The sequence below is a fragment of the Acyrthosiphon pisum genome, chromosome A1 (assembly GCF_005508785.2).
Source record: "Acyrthosiphon pisum isolate AL4f chromosome A1, pea_aphid_22Mar2018_4r6ur, whole genome shotgun sequence".
NCBI lineage: Eukaryota > Metazoa > Arthropoda > Insecta > Hemiptera > Aphididae > Acyrthosiphon > Acyrthosiphon pisum.
In genome coordinates this window covers 113,457,464-113,476,922 of record NC_042494.1, presented here as the reverse complement: position 1 = coordinate 113,476,922, position 19,459 = coordinate 113,457,464, and the positions used below count along the sequence as shown (strand labels likewise).

Sequence of the window (19,459 nt, the reverse complement as noted above, 5' to 3'; positions counted from 1 at the left end):
CAATCGTCGTTAGATATACCTCCGTCGCGGTTCTCAGAAATATCAATGCAAATAATATACACGTTCATAAATCACATAAATCATAATAGGAAAATTCGTAAATAACTTTTTACAAATAACTTTCATTTTAACAAAATAACTAAGTTAAGTTACAATTATATATAAAAATAAATAACTTAGTTACTAATTAAGTTATTTTCTATATTCTATTTTTTTTTAACTAGTTAAGTTAAAAGTTATCAAAAAAAGTAACTTTTAACTTAACTTTTAACTTTTTAACTAGTTACTGCCCACCTTTGATTCTTTCATTACTTTATACTTATAATACAAAATCAAGTTTTCTTTGTTTTATTGCCAATTCATCACTTACTTCATCGGTACTTCATTTTAAATTTTAACACCGAAGGGCGAAGACCGAAATGGTGAAATTACAACACAATTTTACACACAACGAAATTTAGTGTAAATGATTATACAATAAACACGACATTAATTGACAAATATGTTACAATATGTCTATATTATGTTATAATATACCACGGACCAAGATAATAAGATATATTATATATTATATTATTATTATATATTATTATATTATATATATTATATATATTATATATATTATATATTAGATATATTAGACCGTGTGTTATATACAAATAAAATTACTTTCAACTCATCCAAATCATAAATAATAAATTGTAAATATTTCAAATATAAAATAAAAAAGTTTGCTCGGAAGTGGATTTTTATATTTTTCATTTCGTCGTTAGAACTAAGTCAAGTCTAAGTTTATTTTGATAAAAAATTTAACTTACTGGGAGCAAACCTAGAAAATAGACTAACGAATACGCTCATCTTTTCAAATTTATTCAAAACTAATATAAGTCGATCAAAACAAGGTGAATTTTTATTCCTCTTTTGGTACTGACGGTACAATTTACCTCAAATTTCTGCCCTACAGCAGGAGCAAAAGTATTTTCTTCATGTTCATTGACTTGTGCATGTGCGTATGGGTGTTAGAAATTTTTAAGAATTTTAGTACGATTAATATTACAATACAAAATAAATCGTAAATCCGGGAATTCAAATGTCGTCGCGAAAAGTGCGATAACGGATTGTACACACTAATGTTCATTTACTTCTCCCACATTGACACAGCCAAAATGTATGTCATGTAGTATTATCATTAAATTAAATTTATTTGATTTAATTTGTCATGATTTACACGAAAAGTAAAAAAAATCAAAAGAAAGATACTTAAATCATTATCAAATATAAATCATAATATTATCATATTTAATGTTTGACTGTCGCTTCTAATTATGGAGCCAGTGAGCCACAAGTCATGACAAAATAGATATAGAAATATATTTTGTCATGCCACAAGTCGCAAAAACCGTTACAAGACACAATAATGCCAAAACCGCAGAAATCATTAAATAATTGGTTTTATATATTTTCGAGGTGGGGCTTTAATTATTCTAATATTTTGGATTAAAAAAATTGAACTTATTTGAGGTTGGCGCTATACGTTGGTTATCTTTTTTTTCTTCCAAGTTCTTTTGGGAAAAGTATCCCAATCCCCACGTGTTTATTTATCTTGTATTCTTCCCCAAGTTCAGAGTTTGTAATTGTTCTTTGTTTCATTGTTTGATGATTTCCTCTTCTGTCGTCACTCGTCTTTCGTCAGTCGTCCACTCGTCCTTTTATAGATTGAAGTCATGTAGTCTATCCTCCATTTTTTTTTATAGTACTTCCGAGTTTATACTTATAAGTTATATGTGCTTCTGAATAATTCTTGATATACCAGCACGTGCACGTTACCTCTACGGCTCTACCATTCAAGTATCTGTTGACTGTGTTTGTGAGTAACGTGTATCATTTAAAAATTAAAACTAGTTACGTAAAACAATATTCCAAAGAATTATTTTATTCATATTTAACATTTTTGTTTGCTATAAGAACAGCTGCAAGCCTACAGTAGGAGCTACCAGTGCAGTGAAGTGCCTATTAACTGTTCGGTACTTCGTTGAATTAATTTCTATTGATTTGGATTTGAGTACAAAAACCTGTGTACTGCATGGAATAAATATTCTATATAGTAATTAATTAAATAGTTTGATATACACTCTGGTCTTCTAAACTTTACAAGTAAGTATGTCGAGTTTTAACTTTACCTAGGTGTTACTAATTTTATTGTCCTAATATCCCATTTACCTGTCACAGTCGTATCTACCTATTTTATTAATCATGTTTACTATTTATAGGCATTATGCTATATGTATCGTAAGTACAAATATTTTATATTAGGCCATCTCTGAATATGTGGCTAACCATTGTTTAGTGTAGTAGAATAGGTACTAGAGAGGTACACCTACCTAACTAAATATAAATATAGTACTAAGGTATCCGGTCTACCAATGTGTTGTGTTCTAGGTACTATTATACTATTATATTAGCTGGCATATCTGCATCGTTATGTTTACCTATCACATTACTTAATATTTATTATTTTAAACCACCTAGTACATTTTTTTTTTTTTTTTTATATCATTAAACCATTGGTACCTAATACCTAAAATTATTATTTTATTGATTATTTATTTCATGTAAAATCACTGAATTTAATAACATTTAAATAGTACTCTGTTTACTATAAGTACTTTTATTATTACCAGTTACAATACAATTATTTACTGGTATACTCTGCGCCAGGATAGAACATTACTACTTCGTGCATGCAGACTGATGACAGCGACCAGTCCGAGGCACAATTTTCCCCATTTTGTACCAAAATGACCTATAATTATAGCGTCGACTGTTACCAATGGTACCAAACATTAACTGTTGTTGTTGGGTGGGGAATGCGGGGATTGGACAAGTTTTAGTTGTGTCACACTAATATTCTCTCCTCTCGCAGAGTTTAGATCACATTTTTTTTTTAAGAGTGCATGTCAGGAATATAACCTTATATTTGTTAAATGCAAGCAACAATACTATTTTAAATTACTTTTATGCAGATACCTACTTATACATTTTTATACTGTATAATATAATGAGACATTTCTGCAGTTTATATTTGTTATCAATTTTTACACAATTGTCTGTATGGTATAATATGCAGTCATACACAGATAATTGTCCACATTTAAACTTTAAAATAGATTTTTGGCGAGTGTTGGTAATAATCATTAATTTAAGAAATTTATTAAATGAGAAAATATTAAATTGTCTTAAAATAGCAACTAATTGTTTAAGGTAATTGATATTAAAAATTGAATGTTATTACTTAGTTATTTACCTATGTATTTGAAACAAATGTCACTTCCTCAATATTTCACTCTAATATGCCACTTTCTAGGACCTACAACTCAATATGACACTAAATCACTAGGATAATGTTTTCTGAGTAGATGCGTACATTGAACATACGGTATAGAAATACCTATGCCTATACAATTTAATTGTAGACTTAGTTTTAAATGAATTAACTAGGTATACTTAAAAATTTTATTTTCACATTAGTAATTTCTTATTGTTGAGATGTATTTTATATCCCCTTCACTTTTTAACTAATAGTTTTAGTTTGAGTGACCATCCTTTATTCTTTTTCCCTTTTTCACTCATCTTGTATGATATATCTACCAAAAATGGTCTTAAATAATATTGCATACCAAAGTGTAATATTTAGGACTAGAATTTATTTTCATTGTTTAGATTTGTATACAGTGTCCTTTTAAAAATGTTACTAGTATTATCAACACTCATCTTATATTTATATTTACACATAATGTACCTACTTTTTATATTTTATATTTCAAATATAATAAGGAAAAATGCATGTTTCATGGTATATTTAAACAAAAGTAGATTACACTTAACACTTTACACTTTACACTTTACACTCATATTTCAATTTTATAAAATAAAATAATTTTTATAGCTATTTAACTAAAAAAAATTATAAATGGAGTCGATTTATTTAGAAGGAAAAGTAATAAAAATGATTTAGCTTAGTGCTAACATAAAAAGTCACTTGATTCAATTTATTTTTAAATTATGAGATGTTTTTTATATTGGTTTATACTTTATATTATTTTCTATTTAAGAACTACTAAAATACTACTAAGTACTATTAGTAAAGTACTACTAAAATAATTGATGAAAATAAAACATTATGTTGATTTAATTGTTATTTTAGCATGTCTGACAATAAGCCAGTGCAGATTGAATTCTATGCCGAAAAACGTTTTTCATTATCATATGGTGCATTAAACACCATGCGAAGGTAATAACTAAATATACTTATGAGCCTTAATAATGATTTCAAATAATTGAATATCTATAATATTTATATTATAATTTACATATAGTAATACAGAAATGGTTATCAATAACTTTTTTAAATTAATTTTGGATTGGTTATAAAATATGATTATTTTTTTTGTGAAGAATGTGAAAAGTATTCTGAAATTTGTATGTAACATTATTGCATTACCTATTTATAGTTCAAAATGTGCTCTATTAGTTATTAATGGTGGTTGTTTCTGTCTTGCTTATGTAACTAACATACCAAAATTTACTTTCAGCAGTTTATTAAATTATTAAATTTATTTAGCTTCATATTTTGTATATTAGTCCGTGTTTTATACAGATGGCGTTGTAAATCCTAGGTGCCCATTGTGACATCCCGCACTTAACCTGTACATACATTTGTAGCCACTGATAAGCTACTCGTTTCCAGTCCATTATATCTTAATCCGTGGTAGGAACTGATATCACATGATGATTTGTCATTGTTTTAAAATTTAATACCACCAAAAACCATTGATCACTATTCTATGCAATGTTACACATCATATGCTTGGGCAAGAAGAGTGACCTATAGATGGTGGTTCAGTCTAGATTTTTTCAAATAAATCTGATGTTTGGAAAATATCACACAGATAAATAAGCAAAACTGTAATGGCAAATTATAAGCTTATGTTTGAATAAAATCTTATGAGAACCTAAATTTGTTGTCTCAATGATAGAAGCACACAAAAAATATGTATTTAAAAAAAAAAAAATTATTAAATTTAATATTCATTTAATAAATAAGCATGGACTGACTGAACTGGACAAAAATTGTTTGCCATCTAAGGTTACTTTTATTTGAGACAGAGTATAGCTAACACCTTTAAATTAGATGATAAATCAATATTTACTCTAATAATATTAAAATTAACAAAACTAAACATGTAGGTACTTACTAGACATTTATGTGATATACTACATGACTTGCGTGATTGTAAGACAGCAAATGCGGTTGTGGATCCTCTTAATAATTTTTCAATTGCTTTGATTTTTGAAAGTTATGATAATATATTATTATTCTAAAAATTACATAAGTTTCAGTAATCAACATAGCACTTACTCTTACTCTGTCAATAATATTCTATTTTATTAATTTACATTTATTATGAACAATTTTAGGAATAATCAATTTTGCGATGTACACTTAGTAGTTGGAGGAAAAGAAATATCAGCTCACAAAACTATATTGGCTTCTCATAGTAGTTATTTTAATAACATGCCTAGTGAAAATTATATAACAATTGAAAATAAAGATATTACTCCTAATTCAATGGAGCTATTAATTGATTTTCTTTATACATCACAACTAACAATTAATGATTTTAATGTACAGGTAATTTATGTATATAGTAAAGTTAATTATTAGCTTTAATATAAGTGTAATATGTGGGTTGTTGTTCGATTAATAGAGTAATAAGTTGTTTCATAAATTGTTTTTTTTTTTTTTTAATTACCATTTAGTCTATATAGATAACATACAATGTACCTACCTATTTATGTTTTATGTTAATGATTTTAGGAATTATTGATGGCATCAATTGTTTTAATACTCGATGATGTGAAAGCGGAATGTTTAAAATATATTGAAAATACAATTGATATTGAAAACTTTATAACAGTAAAAAGTATTGCCGATACAAATAAAATTGAAGAACTTAATGAATTATTTTTGTCATTTATACTAAAAAACTATGAGTGAGTATAAGTATAAGTATGTCTATGAGTATATATTTAATACTAAAGATTTTACGTTACTTTAATTATATTTATATTCTTTTTAATTTTACATTCCTATTTTTATAATTAATTTGATATGTAGTTTACCAAAATATAATAAAATTATACCTATAGTCCGCTTCAAACAAACTGGTAGTTCGTGATTACACCCACCGCGAGGCGTTCTACGTTTATTTGGTGCGCTATACTTATACATGTAGTAATCTGGGTTTTGTGGTGAACGTTGCCTAAAATATACAGTTTTGATTGCTTAGCGTCAACTGGGGGCCTTACCAAGCCTCCTACATTCCTCTACTAAGTCTATGTATTTATTAGTGGCTTATAATTTTTACCACATTTCATTAGTCTGCAATGTCAATAGAAATAATGCTACGCTTTAGGCGTTGCAAGGGTGGTATGCGTATCACAAAGTTGTGATCATACCTATTTATTTAGTCATGGTTAAAGTCATTGTGCTATGTTCAGTAAGTGCCTATGATTAAATGAGGATTTTTACATTCTTGATATTATTTATATTATAATTCTTTTCTTTACCTATTATCCAAGTAATACACATATATTCTATACCTTTAATTTTCTACATTTGTTTTAAACTATAGAATATTTGAAACATTTTATTCTTTTTAATTTGATTACATTCTATTATCTAGGAATGTTGTTAAATCAAAAGCATTTTTATCATTTTCGTTTGAATTGATAATGAAACTTATTCAGAGTGATGACCTGTATGGAGAAGAAGAAGAGGTAAAAATTGGATGTACCTACTTAAATTGTTAAAATAGACAAAAGCATATTCTTATCCTGGTTTAATTTTTCTTGATAATTGGGTACCTCTGGGTATTTTATGTTTAATTAACTTAATTATGTATTATTATTTTAAACTAGTCTGCTTATAGTTGTATTGTTCAACATTTTTACCAAGGTTTATGAATCTACTATGTTGTGGTTGAAACACGACCTAAAAGAACGTTTGAAATATTTGCCGGAGTTATTGAAGTGCATTCGATTAAGTCTAATGTCCATTGATTATTTGGATAATATTGTTCAAGAAGAGGATCTCATTAAATCTGATATTAAATGTAAAGTAAATTTTATTATACTATTAACATTTTCATGTTTTGATGTAGAATAGTGGGTAGGTCCTTCTGTAATAAAAACAAATATTCAAAAATGTTAACATGAAGTACCTAAAAAGAAGCAAGTATAAAGAATGTGATTGAAAAACGAGAGTGCAAAAACTCTACGATCATATTATTCAACAAACAAATAATAAATTAATTGAACGAAGGTTCAAACTTTGTATCTTATGTGTTATCTAGTTATTATTAAATGAGAAATTTCTCATACTACATTGTCGCATTGTTGACCATTGTTTGCATAAAATAAGTAAAACTTTCTCCAAAAAATGTTCTATGTCCGAAATTTCTGTGACAAACCTACCTGTAGATTTTTAAATATTTAAAATAATATTTTTATCTTTAGGTATGAGTAATTTATGTCATGCCTACAAAGTTCACCGGCAGATAAAGCCAATGGATACTGAATCATCATTGAATAACAATATTACACGCCGAAAATTAAATCAGGTAAAATTTAAATAAGTTTTACTATTTCTTCATAAACATAGGATTTTATTATATTGAAGTAGTGGTAGGATTCTAATACAATTAAAATAATAAAAAATGCATGTATGGTTAAAAAAACTCCATTAAATGCTATTATTTATACATAATATTTTTATTTTTTATTAATAAAAAAAAATGGATGGACTAGAGTATATTAAATTTTTATATCTGTATGCAAGTAGTGATAATAAATCCAAAATGTGTGTTATTTAAAACTAGATGACATGTCATAGTATAAAAATTAAAAAATGGTGGGCAAGGGGGTATTGCTCTGCTGTACATAGGTTACAGTAGGGTCACTGTAATGGTTTGTGTCAAATTTAAATTCAATGATATAATATCACTGTGTTATAAGAAAAACGATTCTGAACGAAGACGGTCAGTCAGTCTATGATATTACTAAGTATATTTGATGATAATATTGCAATATTGTGAATAAAGTAATTTATATTTAACCTGTTTACGTGGAACTTTGTTTTAAATTTTTAATCTTTAGCTATGAAAGTTTAACATTTTATAAATTTTTAACTTCATAAATTTGAATTTTAAATGATTATAAAACAAAACGTGCCCATGTATTTTTAATATTTTTCATCTGCTGTTGTACCAATATATCAGAAGCCCTGTATTAATTTTCATGCTTTTTGACACTAAAAATAACATTTTATTGATACTTATAGAAAAAAAAAACTAAAACTATTGAAATTTGAAATTGTTCATGAACAGTTCAAAATGAGTCAAAATATAAGAATATTTTCACATTTAATAATTTGCACATTTTTGTCATTTTTATGTATTTTATCTTATGTAAGATTTGAACTTTCAATGCTTATAAAAGCTATAAATGCTTATAAGTGTAACTGGATTTTTAATATTTTTGGCATATCATTGTAACAATATATTAGGAACCTTGTATTAAATTTTCAAGCTTTTTTACCCAACAATTAAATTTTATTGACATTCATAGAAAATAAAACTAAAATAAAATGAAACTGAAAATGCCCGTTAACAGTTCAAAAATTCCCTTTTTCTTTAATTTTTATTGTATTTTTCCTTGCACTATTGAAAACTATTGGGAATTTAAATTTTGACCTCCCTAATGCACCAACTAGATTCACTTTTCCATCAAATAAGATGCTATTGAAGAAGCAGTTTTACCTCCCCAAACGGTGATGACATACACATAAAATAAAAAATTTTGGAAAAAACACACATCGTATAATCAATACATAAGGAGCGCTCAGAATCTAAAACAAATATTTAAATACTTAAACCTAAGATGACATAATTAAGGGTATTGGTGGCGGACAGTTATTTTAGCCATAACATACCAATCTTTTGTTCATCATGTTAGTAACTAGTAATGCGATAATTTTTAAAACTGATCTGAATTTGTATTATGTCTACTTGAGATCGGCCAGTCAACTTTTCCCAATTCCCCCCCCCCCCCCCCAACCACTATAAATTTAGTTTGAATATTTTGAAATTTCAAAACGTTAATGATTCTGAATTAAATCAGAAATTTTAAAATGTGAACTGACCAATCTCAAGTAGACATTATGACAAATTCAAATCAGGTTTCAAAAGTATTATCGCATTACTAGATCTATAGGTAGGATGTACAAAAAGTACATACTTTTAGTCAAATAAGTCAAATAGTCAAATTCTGGATCGTTTTTAATTTTAAATTTGAATACCAACTATTCTTAAAATTATAAACATCTAATAATTGGTAATATTTTTGAAGTAATTAAAATCAATATCTTAAGTAAAAGTTCCAAATAATATTTTTATATTTTATATTTTAGATATCACAGTCACTTAATATCCCAGAAAATGAAAATTTTAAAGATTACATAAACAAAAATTTTTTGTAAGTATTTTTTTCATTATTTATATATTCTGAATTATGATTAGAATAATTTGAATTGATACGATACAAGTTGTTAATTTTGTTGCATTTGTGTCCACTGCATAGTCTTGCACATTTTATCAAGTGATTTTTAATTTTTTATAAATTAATGTTTATTTAAATCATTATGTTATAATACTAATGTTATATTCTGATATCATAAAAGCATTTGATGATGTGGACTATAATATTTTTTTGGAAATACTTAATAAATCTGGCTTAAATTGGCTATCTAATTGTGTCATCGTTTAAATCATATAGGTGTCAGGTAGGTTACCGATTCATCTATTCTAGAGATAGTTCAAAGGTGCTTCCTTTCCTTCAATGGTTTTTCTCTGAATATTCCTCATCCTATTCAAAGCTATTCTCCTATTAAGTCCTTGAGTTAGACTTGTCAAACCTAGACAATAGATGAATTGATGCCAAGCTTCTTAGATAAACTAGTAAATGACTCGTCTGATGCACCTTCCCTTCTCTCCCGTGTTAACTTCTGAGTTCCCAACGTTCCACTCACTCCCTCGTCCCTGATGTCATACCCAAACGGGCTAAGATTTATTTCTTCAATAATCTAATTGGCTGTTTAATGTCCCTAACCAATACATTTTTTAACCAACACCCTACCTAATGGCTAATATACAATCACTACTACCAAAGTAACCTACTCGTTCATTTATTAAATGTAATTTTTTGTTGTTTTGTACCGTTGAGCTCTGCCAGTTATTTATAATAATGAGGGCTAAGCCATGTGAAAACAGTCTGGCTTCCATGTTGACAATTGGAAAAAAAAAGTTATTTATAATCTGAGCGCACAGCAGTGCGCCCGGCTAAGTTCCACCAATTCGCACAGTTTTTCTAACCCGTATATCTGTTTCCTCTTAAGATAAATTTTTGAAATTTAAAACAGATTAATCTCAAATAGCTTAGGACACTGTAAGAAAATGAGCCCTTAATATTGTGCCATTTCAAAATGGGAGGATTTAAAATTTGCAATATTGTTACTGACTCACTCAGTGGATCATAAAAATTATAAGACACTTCCCGTATAGGTAGAAACGTGAAATTTGGCACAAAGGTAGGTTTTACAGTGTAACTAAAGGGAAAAATCTAAAAAATTAAATTTTTTTCAAAATCAATGCCTTTTCAGAGAGTGTATTATTAAACGTATGAAGTTGCACGTTTAGCACACATAAACGTTTACTTTCAAACAGAGTTTAAAATATGGTAATAAGAAATTGTTTGTAGTTGACTTATATACATATTTATAAAACATAATAATATTTTCGTAAATTTACTTTATTAAAATACAGAATATTTTAATAATATTCGTCGGTTTACAAACAATAATTTAACGTGATAACATCATAAGAAAACATTGATGAAAAATTGCATACTCTAATGAATTAAATGGATTATTATCACTGAATTATTATTATTTTGTATAATACAAAGAAGGAGTTACCGAAATAGCCACAATCGTCTAAGAACTTTGTATAGGCCAGACTTAACAACTATTCTATCTAAAAAGTCTCGACGACAAAAAATAAAAGATTGTACTTGGCTTTCTTTGCCTGGTATTGACAACGCTCAAGAGTCCAATTTCTCAGCTCCCCAACAGAAACCCAAACGATCTACAAGATCTATAATATTATTCTAAAGACCGCAAAAATAAATGATATCCCCAACAAAAACCTAATGGTGAAAAATGGCCAAGTTCCAAACTCCCTCCCAAAAAAGTCGGCCTATCAAAGTAGTGAAATTTACATTGTGGCCAAGTCTGCTATTTTTTAATTCATAACCTCACTGCACTCCTACATTAAAGAGCAACACTCCTATTTTATTTGTATTGTTTAACACTAGTTCAGTTTCTGAATGAAGCATAAAACATCATTATCAAATGTACTCACTTATGACTTACGTGGGTGATAGGGAGAAGAGAACTCAGAAAAAAGAAAAAGGTTTAGATTTCTTCTCAAAAAAGACAGTGAATCATAGTAATGGTATCTACATTGTGGCCAAGTCTAAAATGCCTATGTCTCATTCAGAAACTGACCAAGTATTAATCAATACTAAATAGGAGTGTTGCTCTTTAATGTAGGAGTGCAGTAAATTCATGAATTAAAAAATAGCAGACTTGGCCACAATGTAGATTTCACTACTTTGGTAGGCAGACTTTTTTGGGAAGGAGTTTGGAACTTGGCCTTTTTTCACCGTTAGGTTTTTATTGGGGATTATATAAATAATAGAAAAATAAAAATAATATGGAAAATTTTTACTCAGGTTGACTTAATTATTTCAATTTATCTTACCACTAGGTCAATCAATGCAATCGACTCTAAAAATGGGTAGTCGCAATAAAAAAGAAAACTGTCTTAATAAATATAATTTTTTTTAGGAGTATAAAAGATCTGCCAGAATTTATGTCATTACCATTTGAACAGTTCATGGAAGTAATAAAAAGTGATGATTTATATGCTGAAGAAATAGAAGTATGTATTTAAAAAAAAAAAAATATTACGATATTGGATTTTGATAGGTAAATTAAAGAATTTTCATCAATCAATTTTTGATAATTTGTTGTAACTTAAAAACGAATGAACTTAGATACTTGAAACTTTTACTAAATGTTAAAACGACTATTATCCATACAAGGTAATATTTTTCAAACTATTTTGAAACTTTTTCATCTATTAATAGCCATGAGCATTTTTTTAAATGTTGTAAATTATTATTTAGTTAGAAATTCATAAAAGTTTTTCTTTTTATCCCTAAGATTAAAAAATTGAATAGAAGATTTTGCATTAGTTTTCGTACTTATAACAAACAAAAAAAAGTATTACTTAAATAGAACTTTATTTTTTTATGAACTTTTGAACTTTAATCTTTACTACATTTGATATCCAGCGGTAAATTATTATTGATTCTAATCAACCTTCTTAGTTCTTACTTTATAATTGGTATCTAAACATATTATTAATATTATAAAAATTACCCACAAATAAATATGATAGGTAAGTTCCGTCCAAGCATTTGGAAACCAACTTCTCTACCGTAATATTAAATTCTTATCAAAAACCGTACCTTTTATGAATAACATATTACCCATATTATATTATTTTTTTAAAATTTAATATCAATCATCTTATTAATTTTTAAATATAATTGTTAAGGTTTATAGAGCTACTATTTCATGGGTGAAATATGATGAAAAAAATCGTTCAGAATTGTTGCCAAAATTATTCCTTTCAGTTCGTCTACCATTGATACAACTAAAAGACTTGATCAGTATTGTTGAAAATGAAAAACTAATTTCTTCAAATTCAAAATGTAAGTAATTTTATTTGGTACCTCATTTTATAATTTATAATAGATACACTATTAGATCTATCAATATTAATTTCAAAAACATATGAACATGAATAGTATTAACATTATTATAATTGATGTTTCAAAAAAATTATATTTTATTTTATATTTATAATTTTGAATAATTTTTGATCTGACAATGGTAGTGTGATTTTTTTTGTGCGGTCTTTACTTTTTGTGTCAATTAAAATGCTTTAATTTTCTACTTCAGTATCATTTCTGGTAGAAAAGTAAATCTAGTTGGTACTTTCAGGGATCGAAATTCGCAGTAGTTTTTAAAAGCTTCATGAAAAACAAAAATATAAAATGAGGGGGCCCATATGTCGCTCTGCTGTATAGAAAGTAACATTAGTTTTTATGAGCGTTTGAATTTGAAATGTTTGTGATAATGGAATTTTATCGATAAATTAACAAATTTTCATCGATCAGTTTTTGATATTTAGTTTTAATTGAAAAACAAATAATCCTAGCCACTTGAAATTTTCACCAAATCTTAAAATTACCATTTTTCATACAACTATTGTGCTTAACTCATGTTTACTTGTTACCTTACCACATCTGTTGTCTTCGGTGCAGCTAACTTATTATGGTTGTTGTACTAGTTATGGTGTGTGGTGGGGATGCACAAAATGACCGGATTTCGTTGAGACAGCCTATATTTGATTACTCTCTGACACAGGCGCAACATAGCAAATTTTACATTAACAATAATGAAAATTGTATCATTATAATTATAAACATAATAATTTCTAAAATTAGAGCAAAATTACCTTATATATAAATTTAAAGGTAAGATTATCATGTAGACTATTAATAAATATTGAGTACCGACTACCGTAACCTATGAATTATTATATCAATCAGAATACGATAAATGGCACATGACTCAACTCTCAACAAACGACCTATAGACAACTGTAAATCGTTGTCTGTCTCTTATAGAGCACGGGTACAAAAGTTTAGTACACTGGTATTCAATTGGTTACTGGTAACTGACATTTTTTGGAAGCGGTTTTCACTTAATTGTTAACCTGTAATTTTGAATATAGTACTAATAATTAGTTCTGCTAACAACAGGACCGGTGACTGGTATCCCAAATGTTTTTGGTTACCGCTAACAGACTAATTTATTAAAGGTTTCAAGCCCTGAATTATAATGTGTGGTGTAAGCACTTTTTTGAATTGTAATTAATTAAGTATTTCATTTTAACTCAGCATTTTATAATACTATTCAGTTATTCTTAATTGTTATTTGTTTTAATCATTAAAAAAATGTTAGATATAATATATTAACATTTATTACTTATGATAACACTTAATACATAATGTATAAAATGTCATTATACTAATAATAAATACAATTTTATTTGGAATTTGTGTTTTTATTTGTATATAGGTATGGATATGTTGCACAATACATATAAAATCCTTGCAATGAATAAAAAGGAATTAATGAATACAATAAAATCTAGTGAATCTACTATTTACAATTTCAGAAATCACCATTCAAAACAAGTAATATTTATTTTATATATATTTTTGAATAAAATTTTTACTATTATTGTTTCCAGTTTGCTTAACTATTGCTTTTTCATGTTTTAACAAATTAAAAGTTTAAAAATATTCTCTTAAATATTCAGAGCACAATGTTTTGATCTAGCTTATTTCTCTACGATAATTAATAATGATTTTAGTATAACATTCAAATAGTTTATTTATAAGTTACATAATAAAAGTTTAAAAGTTTTTTGTGTACAAAGAAATAACCAAGGTCCCTTTAAAGCTAACTGATGTAAACCTTGAAAATTTAACCTCTTAGCATTGCTTCTTATTTAAGTTATTTATAGACATTTTAAATGTTAAATTTTTTCTATAAATATCAATCAAATTGTTTTTGTCGAGTCGCAAAGTGTTTAAAAGTAATTCAAGATTTCTCGTAAGTAGTTATAATAGCAGTTCAGAAATATTAATTATCCGTCTTATGGAACATTAATTTTAAACTATTCACTCCACAAGCCTATTCAGACCGTTATACGGTATCCAATTTAACGGTGATCCGATCCCTTTGAACATAATATTTTGATGCGGTCTGCATTTGTGCACATATACACGAGCCACCACAGTAATATATGTTACTCTAATATTCTAATAATTATTATATCTTAGAATTTTTTTGAAAAAATGTATTCATTATGCCGTTATTACAAATTAAAATACCATTGAGTTATAAAATATCCTAAAAAAATAGAGGCTTGTACACTTTGTTCATTTTGAATCGTTTTTCATATGCAATGATTTATTATTGATTGCAAATAAACACATCCATTACAGTGACTTACTCGATGTTGAAATTCTTTTAAAATATACCATACACTATACAGTAGAAAGAATTTCCTTTTTTTATGTTTTAGATAAATTGTATTTTGTTATACTTAAATTTAAAATGTATTTGTCCATGGCCATTTAGATTATTGGTAATTATTTCAATGAGGTTTGTGACGGTCTCCCTTGTAATATTGGTGTTTTCAAAACTCCACACATGTTGTAAAATTGTTTTTATGTAAATTTATGTATATATAAAATATGTTGTTAATATATTAGCTTAATACACTATTAATAGAACTTCCCACATTTTTTTTCAGGTCTTAATACTATATGAGCAAAATGGTAAACCAAAAATAGAGTGGTTTGACTCAATAAACAAAACTTTTTATGAAATTACTTTAACTTGGTCTTATGGTATTATGCCTCATGCATCCAATTTAATATTAAGAGATGGCAGAATATTTTGTATAAAATATAACACGGAATCAAGAGAGCCAGGTTATATACCATTGAAGAGGTAATTATTGAATATATTGTATATAATTGAATAATTCATATAATTACTTTTTTTAAATCTAACTTTAAAACCCTTAAAAATCAAATATGTAACTAACTTATATCAAATAAAAATTTACTATTATATCATTAAATGATAATTTATTATTATTACCTACATTAATTACAGAATGATTCTATTTCATAGTTTCATAATACTGCTTAGTTTTATAAATTGTTATGTCCCCCAAAGACAAACTAGACATTTTTTATACATTTCAAAATCAATTGCACAAAACTAACTATATATTAAATGTCCCATTGAATAGATCCACTAAATTAGCTAATGATACTCAAATTGATTTTTTTAACTTTCACTCTATTGAGTCTTTTTGTAATTATAATAATAGATATTATCAATAATCATATTTATTTTTATACCCAAATTATTGTATTATTATTTTTCATCTGTTTTCGATTTATACTTGTACTCATTTAAAATTATATTTAATCTCACCAATTATACACATATAAAGATAAAGATTATTATTATTATTATTATTATACTATAAAACATGTATTGGGCTTTTAACCCATTTAAATTACAAATAGATAAATAAATATTGTTGAAACGTTTATCCATTTATGTAAATAACATATTATTAAAATTTGATAAAATTTACTTCTTAGTAGTTTTAGTGACTTTATTAGTCACTGAACTAATTAATTCCATTGATATTAAGTTTTAATCGAGGTTAATGTAATGCCCATCATTGAATTAATAAAATTAGAACTAAGAAGTAAGTTCAGTTCATCTTAACTTATTAGTTCAAGGTTTTTATCAATTTATTTGCCTCCAAACCATGGCTTGAAACCGATTTCAGAAACCGTTTTAAAACCGAAACCGTAATCAAAAACGAAATCGAAAAAAATTGGATACCGGTATCAAAGTCAAAACCGAAAGTTGAAACAATTGGATACCGGTATTATAGCTTAAAATCGAAACCGAAAAAAATTGGATACTGGTATTAATTTCAAAACTGAAATCTGAAAAAATTGGAAACCTTTATTTTTTTTTTTAATTTACGTGTTTTTAAATACGTAGATTCATTTAATATGCATAATGAATACTCATAATAAAATTGAAATCATAATTAAAATGTTGATAACCATTTCATTATTCGCAAAATTATAAGTTGCTTTATTAATAGTAATGATATAAATTATAGTTACTAGCAAATACTAGCACGTCATGGCGAGCGTCGCGCGGCGTTCGAACAACCAGTCCGCCGACCGCCATGACGTGCCGTTTAACCTAATGTCTCTTTTAAGATTTTTAATATTTAAAAAAAACTAAACTTCATAAAGAAATTCTGATTCTTGCGTCGTCTTAAACACATAAAACCACACATTTATACGTAAATTAAATTTCAAAAATAAAATGTTTAGGAGGGTAAATCGTTGTGAGAAGCGAGGAACTTTTACACGTATAAGATAGGCAATTACGATAAGTAGGGCCCAATGACATCACACGTCTTTTTTCAATTGCTCATAACTTATTGAATAATTTGAGTAGAAACGTAAAACCTATACCATTATCCTTAGAATTCAACATTCTTTCAAATAAAAAAACTTATTTTTTTGTGTTGTGTGGTCCTTTAATAATCATAATCCAGAATATTAAGATGAATTATTTCTCTGTAAAAATGGAATTTGAAGCCCCAAATTCATACTTCTTAAAAAATAGTCCCTATATATTATATTATAATGAACCTCTTTGTAAAATATATTCAAAATTAACAGTAAAAGCGTAGTGATATTTTACGTTTTAAAAATTATAAGGGAAAAGAGTATGAGTAAGTCTTAAATAGCCCAAGTTCTTTATAAGTGAACATGAAAATATTATATAATTTAATTTACTATTGTTTTACGTCTGATTTTAGAACTTATATTTATTATCCAACTAATTCTGTTATACTATACAATGGAGATCTTAAGACATGGAAGTCTATTAGTAAATCTTATTTTGTTCATTCTCGTCCAAGTATTGTACAGTTTTATAATCACATCTATGTAGTAAGTAACTTTAAGACAAAGTTATACATTTGAATTAAAATATTAAAATGTTAGCAAATCATGAACCCAACAAGTGTTAGTACATTTACTGTAGATATGTGCTTAGTTATACATGTTAATTGATCGTCAATAAGTCGTCGTCTCAGAATGAAAAGGTTCTAAATCAATTTTTTTTGCATATTATTATTTAATATTTTTTGTTGTATAATTCGATCCTGAAATTGTATCGATCCGTTGATTATTCAATGAGATATAGAGAATAAAAAGGTTCTAATTCATACGTGAATGATAGGTACAGGTTAACTTAAAAACATTCCCCTGAACAATTACAAAAATTACATTAGAACCTTTTCATTCTGAGACGACAAAGTATTAATTGTTTGTGTATTGTATATTATAATAGACCTTAGTATATGAGTATATGTATTAATAAAATTACATTTCAATGGTTAAGTTTTTTTTTTTTTTTTTTGAGTGAACTGCTAGATAAAACTTAGTTATTTATACATATGTTTGTTATTGTGTAACGATTTAACTTACCTATTTCTTAATTTTTGTTGAATAAGTTAAATTTAGATAATTTAACAGTTAATACTTAATATACACATTATTTTTTTTTTTTTTTTTTAGATGTCATCTACTGGTGTTGAATATTATGATATTTTAAAAGAAACATGGCATGAAGTTAAGTTCAAAATAAGTATACTTGAGGATGTAAAACTTACAGTAGTTTCCGACTTAATTTATGGTGTAAGTTTTGCTTTTAAATAGAACTTGTTATGTTGAAATTAAAATAATGCAATACTTATAAATTATATAAATTTAAATAAGTTTATCTTAATTTAACTTTTTTTAACGTTTAACCTCAATAATAAATACTTACCTGTTAATTATGAAATTATGTTTTTATTTTAAGATTTGCAATTCGAAAGCGTTTTTTTATAACCCAAAAACTGACTCAGCTCAAATAATCTGTTCTATGAACGCTGATACAACTATATATTCTACATGTTCATTTAATGACCAATTGTATGTAATTGGTGGCAAAATGAATAATTCTCATTATATTATTGTTGAAAAGTACAATTCACATACTAATACTTGGATTACAGTCTCTAGCATCAATAGTAACATAAGAAACCCTGGTAATGTGTATAATTTTAAACTACAATTACAATACAATTATTTTTTACAGTAAAATGGGGATTGAATATAGTCAAACAAAGTTCATACAATGAAACTTCCATTTAACAGAATTTTCTGTTTAATAAAATATTTTTGAGAACCAAATCTTTCAAATTCTATTTAAGAGGATGTCAACGCACTATTCGTTTTCTCTCTCTGGCCCACGCGCAACATAAACAAAACGCGTTCGCATTTACGCAAAATCATTTTTTCTATGCTGTTAAGTAATCTTAGAGTAAAGTCACTTATTACAAAAAAGATAGAGAATAATATTTTTGAGGGAATGACATATCAATTTTATATTTTATTATTATTTGACTTTGTATTCCACTTTCAAAATAAATAAAAAAATGTTGTAAATTTAAATGATGTTTAAATGATT

The 19,459-nt window shown here is 26.6% G+C and overlaps 1 protein-coding gene across 2 annotated transcripts in view; it reads left to right on the top strand.

Moving 5' to 3' along the window:
• Window positions 1-1,595: 1,595 nt before the first annotated feature.
• The window catches only part of LOC100167998 (kelch-like protein 17), an 18,612-nt gene continuing 748 nt past the window's right edge, over window positions 1,596-19,459 (top strand). Inside the window, exons 1-16 of one of the 2 annotated variants that reach the window (XM_008186020.3) lie at window positions 1,596-1,867; window positions 1,971-2,154; window positions 4,205-4,291; window positions 5,479-5,692; window positions 5,879-6,054; window positions 6,747-6,840; window positions 7,019-7,175; window positions 7,579-7,682; window positions 9,530-9,594; window positions 12,026-12,119; window positions 12,801-12,957; window positions 14,393-14,511; window positions 15,639-15,838; window positions 17,760-17,892; window positions 18,523-18,642; window positions 18,809-19,037. In XM_008186020.3, the coding sequence (XP_008184242.2) occupies window positions 4,206-4,291; window positions 5,479-5,692; window positions 5,879-6,054; window positions 6,747-6,840; window positions 7,019-7,175; window positions 7,579-7,682; window positions 9,530-9,594; window positions 12,026-12,119; window positions 12,801-12,957; window positions 14,393-14,511; window positions 15,639-15,838; window positions 17,760-17,892; window positions 18,523-18,642; window positions 18,809-19,037 (1,948 nt within the window). In that variant the 5' untranslated portion in view covers window positions 1,596-1,867; window positions 1,971-2,154; window position 4,205. Of the gene's footprint in view, window positions 1,868-1,965; window positions 2,155-4,204; window positions 4,292-5,478; window positions 5,693-5,878; window positions 6,055-6,746; window positions 6,841-7,018; window positions 7,176-7,578; window positions 7,683-9,529; window positions 9,595-12,025; window positions 12,120-12,800; window positions 12,958-14,392; window positions 14,512-15,638; window positions 15,839-17,759; window positions 17,893-18,522; window positions 18,643-18,808; window positions 19,038-19,459 lie in introns of both variants that reach the window. The other variant, XM_016805394.2, reaches the window with a different exon arrangement.